The sequence below is a fragment of the Sphaeroforma arctica genome (assembly GCF_001186125.1).
Source record: "Sphaeroforma arctica JP610 unplaced genomic scaffold supercont1.1003, whole genome shotgun sequence".
NCBI classification, from domain to species: Eukaryota; class Ichthyosporea; order Ichthyophonida; genus Sphaeroforma; species Sphaeroforma arctica.
In genome coordinates, this window is record NW_014039555.1 from 18,351 (window position 1) to 26,621 (window position 8,271).

Genomic DNA, 8,271 nt, shown 5'->3' on the forward strand with positions numbered 1-8,271 from the left:
ACTAAATAAAATCCCTACGGCGGAAACAGTACTGAGAGGATTATATATAGGCAATGTCTCAGCCTCACAATTCCTCAGAGTATTGCTGTTTTCACGAGGCATACCTAACTTCACTAAATGTCTCATTTCGTTTATTTACTTTGATATTTACACGATACTTAGAATTTACCTACGTGTTTATTTATTCTAAGACATAACTATCGCTTAATAGACCGAATCTTACACTATTGCCTTCGCAAAATCCGCCTAAGTTCCGCTCACTTCAATTGGTCCCTTAAACGCTGGATACAATGCTGCAGCCGCGATGTACAGATCCTTCGTCCCAATAACAGACTTGCTGATATAGCCTTTTAGTTCCGACTTCGTCGCCGGTGTAACCTCCTTCAAAAGAGCCATCGCTGGGCGGGACCATGCTTTCTTTAACCTCAAGCTCATAAGCATTGGTACCCCTGATCAAATCCCATCGATCCATAAGTGTTGTTATCGGCTCCTCTCTCACATATCTCCAGGGCGGTTGACCAGTCCCAGCTGTATTATCGTTCTCGTAAACTATTTTCCACTAACGTTTATTTGTAATCTTAGATCGGCTCGAAATACAATATAACGATGAACTTAGTTTTATTTGCTCTATCGTTGAATAAACGTCTACCTTAGCAGAATGAACTTCTTGAATGAACTAAATTACGTATTTATACTACTTTCGAAGGATTTCCTTCAGAATCCTGCTCTACAAATCCATTCAACATATATCGTCATCTGCCAACCTCCAGCTCATATTACCCCGCACTTCGGTTCGCAAAGCACCAATCATACACCAACCTTCTCTCCTTTCGAGCCTGCACGGCCGTTCGCCAACAAACCGTACTATACAACTTAGAACTTTTAGAACTTATTAGTTTTCACACAAGTTATCGCCCACACTTAGAAGTTATCGCACTCTTATTAACGCCCAGGAGCATTACCCAACAGTTCGGTACTTACAACACCAACATGGTTGACCTTACAAAAAAGTGAATTCCAAATAGTGTTTTGTATTTTTAATAAAATAAATTAAAAGACAAAATCTTTGGCTAAATATGACCAATGATGACTAATTTAGGCTATGAAAAAAATCAATATGTATTTTGTTATGACAGTCTTCGCTCTTCAGTGATTCACTCACTCTATTGCAAACAATTTTAGTCAATGAAATCTCTCCAATATTTGATATGTTCGTCTGTGCTATTTGTTTCGAAAAGATGCTCTGTTGTTTGTTTTTTAAAAATATTCCCGAGGTTTCGAGCCGTAACTCTTTCTTTCTCAGTTGATCCAATAAATAGATCATAAATTTAAAACCACAACTTTCCGGGAATTTGTTGGTCAAAATATAATCACTATGTTAACCTTTTTTTAAGTAAAACGCAAAAAAAACCTTCACGTTCAAAGTTTATCAAAAATGCTTTTTTTCCAAAAGAATACATACAAATTATTCACAAATAGATAGTATTCTTCTGAAGAAAAACAACCTAATGTCGAATTTGAATTCTGGATTTGTTTGTTTTGTTTGTTTTGTTTTTTTGTTTTTGTTTTGTAAAAACTGTATAGTTTATACAACAATAAATACATATTTTAAATATTTACAGTATTTGTTTAAAACAAAAACAATCGGAAAGATTAAAATGTTATATTTATTTATATTATATTGTATTTATTCCCTTTTTTAATGAAAAACAATCGAATCTGAATTCTGGTTGTTTGTTTGTTTTTGTTTTGTAAAATTAAAATTAAATATCCACAATGTAATATTGTCTATTTTACTGGGCTGGTTAAAAGACGCGCAAAATCAGACATGTCGGTCGGCGTCACTCGGCGACAGACCTAGTGTTGACCCAGACCCGACTGTCACAACACCAAACGACATGTACTACGTGTCGCGGCGACATTTTTTTCAGGTGTCCGTCGTTGTTGGATGCCAACGCAGCTATTTTAGAAGGCTATAAAAAACCTTCATTTTGGTTTCAAAAAAAGTATCAAACTTTCCAAAACCCCCTGCCGGCCTGCCCCCAAAGTAAACATCCTCTCTCCCCTGTATGAACACTGTGTTGTAGAGTGCACTCAGTGCAGACTGGACGAAGTCGAACCGTCCTATATCAAGGCTATGCATAAAAGGGCGGAAATTCCCAAAAGTATATTCAGATAAATACAATCTATAAAAGAAAGGCAAGTCGACCTGGGTCACTCTAAGCCTGTTCGTCGATATGTCACTACGAAAGACAGTGTTAGTGCAACACTGTTCTGATAAATAAGTACTAGCAGAACCGCCTGAATCCATAGGAGAGATGCCTTGTAGACCATCGAATTATGTGCAGACACGACCTGTATCGGAGTCGTTTGACACCAATGATGAGGAATCACATACAACACACAACATATATAGAACCCTGCAAAATGTACATAGAACGCAATCGATATCTGGGGAACAGTTCAATCAGATCACGGCAGTCTTCTACGTCTGTAATCTCATCGTCAGCTCGATGATCTTTGATCTGTTATACTGGCTGGTAAGTAGCCAATACGACTTACACGATTCTATCATTAGGCCGGTTTTGGGTACGCTTGTGGCAGCGTGTGTGGTTTTGTGCGAAATCGCTGCCACTGTGGGCTATTGTTTATACCGCCGTACTGAAGTGTTACCAAGAGCCGTATGATAGAACATACAGTGGTCGTGTTAATCGTAAGCACAATGATGGTGCTGACAGCATATCTCGAAATGCTGGAAAGCCTGGGAATAATCAAGGTTCATTTTGCAATCCAAACCTCCGTGTTTGGCTGCATCGAGTTGGCTCTTGTACAAATCAATTTAAGCTCATTGGTGGCCAGGCAACGGTTAATATACTTATTGTTTCACACCGAGAAAATAGCAAAGCAGGGAAAACGCAAGTTTTACTACATCCCGTTGCTTTTAATGGCAATTATTGCACTTTTGTTAATCATTCCGTTTCGTATCGTTGTGGAGATCAACAATCACGCCTACGCTAAAGTCGCCGGTATATTCGAAGAAGGGTACTGCATATTGCTTGTATGCTTTCTGGTTTACTACACATGGTACTCTCGGCACATCAAAGCCTTCTCGAATTGGCATTCCAATTTACGGGTTGGTATCACAGTTCTAAATACAATGGTAGTATTATACGTACTACATTATTTCTTGGAGGTGGATGACGACGCTAAGGAGGGCGGCGACGACGAGGATTTGCACCTGGTTAAAAACCGTCTCCCGATCGTATTTGCAATCCTATGGATGATATCGGTGACTGTCGTAGATATGTACGGGCCTGTACGGGCCTGTCGCATACATTTTGTATCGCAACTACAAATTAGTTGGGATGTTGCACCCTGGGGAAGCCCTTGCGGCTCAGTTTTGCAGTAAACAGCCCTTGGACGAATCAACCCGAGTCGACCCTACGATGGAATCTCATGATTCTACCATGAATTCTCAAGATTCTACCGTGGATGCGCAAAACAATCTACCACTTTGGATACGGCGACAGGATCCAAGTTGGCAAAAGCGGTTTGCAATTTCAATGACGGAAAATGGCGTGTCGATGATGGGCCGAGGGGGGCGATTGATACGGATGCGAAAGGAGAATCACGAGAAGTTTGATAAAACAGGTGTGTCGAGTTCGGTCCTATACTAAAAACTTGCACTGAGCTGGCATCTCAGGTCGTACGGAGGTCGTACGGCATGCTACTCAAATTGACGCCTTCGCCGTCACACTTTGGAGCACAATACTGATACTTGATTTATGATGACTGCCTTTATAACAGACTATTGAGTATACTTTTGGCTGATTCAAAAAGCATACATGATGATCTGAGAGAGGCACAAACCAGTAAAGCCACACAACGCGTACGGACCAACAACCGTCAGACATTTCTCGAACTGATAAAACTTTAGAACGTTTCAGTATAAGGTTGGGGATACAGATGCAATTCGGATGGTCGACTGCGGTGTCAGTGAGATCATAGCGCTATCATTGGAAATTAGCTACGAATTAAATTGGAAAAATCTTATCATTCGGCAAACGAATAGAATGTCTGCTTTTATATTGGTATTCCAAACCCATTTTTACCATTCTCTGCATAATACTGTCAATAACACTTCAAACTAAGTGTATTTACTAAAATCTCTTACAGCCGGACGAGAGGAGCATGTACTAAATCGACTGGCATAGGCAACGACAAAAATACAGATCCGACCCAATACATCTGGCGAAGATTTGGTTTCAGCCTATCTTGTCTGGTACATTTTGAACCGCAAGCATCGCCTATACTGTGGTAGAAGCAACGCTTTGGTATTAAATTTAAAGCGCCTGTTGGCTTAATGAAAATGAGCAATACATCACTTGTCATATAATACACAATTTGTTTCAGGTCGCCTCGATGTAAATTTATTCATTCTTCCACGACGTTCAAGTTTCATGACTGTTCTCTAACCACTTGTCTCTGGAAGCTATACATAAGTTCGCATGCGAGTGATCCGCATGATGAAAGCTCGTCACCCTGTTCGACTGCAAGCGTGGCGGGAGTATTCGCTACCCTACTCGGGATAGAGACGCTTGTTTTCCCCAAAATTAACCACATCTGTGATTACATATCAAACCACCAATTCGTGCCAGCGATTGCTTGAGCCGAGGTCTACTGAGAACAAGTAGGCGCGACTCAGTCGCTGCGAGGTTTGGGCAGCTGTATCACCAGGACCAGAGCCTGCTATTCCTGTGTGGGTTCTGGGGTTGGAGTCCGGGCGAAGGAACATCTCGGCCACTACGACTGCGTGTTTCAGTGCACAGAAGCATGCTACAGCGACATACAGTTCGCTGCAAATCATGTGAGTGCGAAGGATAATCCTTTATCAATAATTATGCTCCAGTTACTTTATGCGTCATCAGCGCACAAATTTTCTCGTGAGCGCCCCGACACATACTAATCAAAGTCTCTTAGACACCCAATCCTCCACGGCCGCATTGAGCGTGCTGTTTACTGTCTACTCTTATGAATGACCGGCGATGCATGCAAGTGCGTCGATGTAGTTGTAGTTGCAAAAGCAGAACACAAAGATTACCGGATTCGTTTATGGCAGTACACTACAACCATCACCTCGACCATATTGTGGCACATCTCGTGGTCGATTACGAACATTCACCTTAGTATCCTGCCCACGCCCTTAGATCTGGCGCCCAGTGTACAACAATATCAGCGCATGATTTGTAGACCCAAGTGACAGAAGTGCAAGTCACAATAAACAATATCTGGAATGTTCATCCGTGGGCGACGCTACAGGCTTGTAGGTTGCTCCTCGTTCATCTCTTGGGCACTCATTCCTCCGGAAGTCCTCTCAAGCGCTCCTGGTGGAGGTGTAAGCGACAGGGCCAGCTGTTGCAGCGCAAATGAAACATCATCGATGTCACTTTGCTTTCCTACTCCTCGAGTCGTATTCGGATCCCCCTCGGTGCAATCGTTTCGGTCTGTGGCTGTGATCGAGAGGCCGTGGGCAATACCCCGCACCTCTTCGTCCATCTGTACCCCCAAGTTTGCTTGGATGTGACCATCGCCGTCATATGCAGCTTTATCAGACCCACTCCCAGGGCTCTCCCCACTCTCCTCAGCATTAGGCCCACTTACAGACCCTTCCATGCCCTCAGCAAACCCCTTCCCATCGTCTGCACCCTCTGTTGCGCTATCCTCACTCCTTTGGCTATTTACACTCGCCCCCCCTCTCTTCCTCGGCGGCACCGGTGGCGGTATTTTCTTTGCGGTAGTTGGTAGACCGTATCGCTTTTCTGGTCCGGCTTTCCTTTTCGTATTCGGACTCACTAACGGCGTCCTTGCAAGGGCGGAGACAGACCCTAGCGGAGGCAAGCTGTTGTAATTCAGCATCACTTTCGCGCCGTCTTGTTTTGTGTGCTGGAGGCCTCCTTCTTTCATCTTTTTCGTGAAACCATCATCCTCTATTGGCAAGGAATAGTAACGAAGAATACGAGTATTAAACTATCAGGTGTTCATTGACATTGAGAGTTGGCATGTTTATCAAGCACCAAAAAAGCAAGGACATCTCCTCGAGTCTCGCGCGATGATGAGCTCTAAACCCAGATACCCGGAGACCACTGTACTGATATTCTTGCTGAACCAGTCAACAAGCTATCTGGTATAATAGTGATGTCCTTCAATTGAGCATACTGTATGTAAAAGACAGTGTTTCCCACGCCCATAAGCATTGTTTTAACCACAAACACACCTCCACGTTTCAACATAGGCTTCCGGTCCCGCATATCCACCGTGGGCGGTACAGGCGTATCTTGCTCTTTGTCATTCGGAGTGCGTTGGATGTGCATTGTACCCGTGCCCATCTGGGCGAACTCCAGCCACGTGAATGTGTACGGTATGCTACGTCTTTTGCCACTCGTTGTGCCGAAGTAGTCATCGGCAATGGTGATCTCTTCCTGTGTGTAGCAGGAAGGAAACGGTTTGCAGACAGGTGTGTGATGCAGAAATAAAAACACCCATAGTGATTACGTTGATTGGGTACAGCTGGGTTTCTACTCTGACACACTCTTCGAATAGCCTGATATATGCCTCAATTCGGGTATAGGATATGACAAAGCAGTCATCCCATTCACCACACCGGGAGTTTTCTCGTACAATTATTCACCACTCCCAATTTATCATGCCCCCTATTGGATTACCCGAGTGACATGTAGACAATATATGATTCTATCGACACACTCCAATGCTAATGCAACATTCAAATTGTGCCGATATATGAACCAGCCGTTCGTCCAACCATTTGAATCACGGCTTTCTATTGCGAAAATCGCGTTGTTACTTTTCCTCACTCATCAGATTAGAATAGTAGAATGGAGTGCAAACGTTTCGTACACAATAGTTCCCTATGGAGGGTGTACAAAAAAGCGAAACGTAACAGCCGGCCTATGTTCTATGCCGCGCATCACATACCCTTCTCAGCGCCACATGCAGCCCGTGCTGATGGAGAAGTGTTTCATTGAACCGATTGAGGGCAATTTGGCTCACCTCTATAGCCAGTTGAAGAGTCCTGCAGTGTTGGCATAGTGCGGGCGATCGGAGGTAGCAACATCGCCCTTGCCTGTGTATATACATGGGTGATGAAGCAAATGGTGTCAAGCATCAGACATTGCTCACGAGTGCGAGATTCACATACAATTTTCCAGTGATTCACATACAATTTTCCAGTGATTTACATCCACTTTTCCAGTAATTCACACCCACTTTTCCAGCGGAGTTGTATAGAAGCTGACCCAGTCGCGATACTGTGCATGCAGAGCGCTTACCAGACACCGTCTTGCTCGCACAAGAAAAAGGGAACATATAAACGCTTGCGCGTGCGATTCATGCTCCGTGGCATTCTACCTATATCATTCAATTTAGTATCATTCAATCGAGTATGATATCGTTCAATTGAATATGTGATGTTCCGCGTACAAGTGGCAGAACCAGCGATTGATATGACATACTCTCTTATCTGCTTATAATACGAGACCTCGCGTTGGAAACAGCCGTTAAGATCTTCGATGAAGTGTGCGTATAGATCTGGATTCAGCAGGGCAGCAAATTTGCGGGGTACCTCAGTGGCGAATTCGAAGGACATCTCATCTATCAAGACAGCAAGAATAGGACACAAGTATAACTTAGGTTGGAGTGTGCTGCAGTGATATAAGGCCCGGATTCAAATACATACATAGCGCAAACGTAGACTTTAAGTACCCTGCGGGACGCAATGCTGATATACTATGTATATTCGGTGCAGAATTTGAAAGATATCATTGAAATTTATTCCGGCCGATAAATAGCTGGTGCGGTTCAGTTCTCAAGAGAGCTAAATTCTCGTATATGCTCAACTGCACTCCGAGACCGCCGAAAACTGTATATTATACTAGAATGAGCAGGATAGTCGAACTTGCCATCAAGAAACTATGATTAACCAGATAGTGCATTGGGAAATGCACTCGTATCCGGATCACACCGTCTTGGAATGAGCTTCACAAAATCGCACAAATAAATATAATTTCATGTAAAACAAATTGTATGTATACAAATATATGAACATAATATCAAATTGTACTTGTATACGACTAAAGAGAAAATTATAATCAATATATATATATATATACATACACATATACATAAATATATATATATATATAAACATATATATATATATATGTACATACATACAATAAAAAATAACATGCATTC

The 8,271-nt window shown here is 42.6% G+C and overlaps 2 protein-coding genes across 2 annotated transcripts; one reads left to right on the top strand and one right to left on the bottom strand.

Moving 5' to 3' along the window:
• Positions 1-3,467: 3,467 nt before the first annotated feature.
• Positions 3,468-4,950, top strand: SARC_09624 (hypothetical protein; the record flags this gene model as incomplete). The annotated part of the gene is made up of 2 exons (XM_014296356.1): positions 3,468-3,651; positions 4,177-4,950. 2 exons carry the CDS (start codon positions 3,468-3,470, stop codon positions 4,212-4,214), a joined length of 222 nt encoding a protein of 73 aa, XP_014151831.1. The 3' UTR covers positions 4,215-4,950.
• On the bottom strand, positions 4,683-7,663 carry SARC_09625 (hypothetical protein; the record flags this gene model as incomplete). Its single annotated transcript, XM_014296357.1, has 4 exons — positions 4,683-5,987; positions 6,275-6,479; positions 6,994-7,141; positions 7,530-7,663. The coding sequence occupies 4 exons, from the start codon at positions 7,661-7,663 to the stop codon at positions 5,314-5,316; spliced, it is 1,161 nt and encodes a 386-aa protein (XP_014151832.1). The 3' UTR covers positions 4,683-5,313.
• Positions 7,664-8,271: the final 608 nt, after the last annotated feature.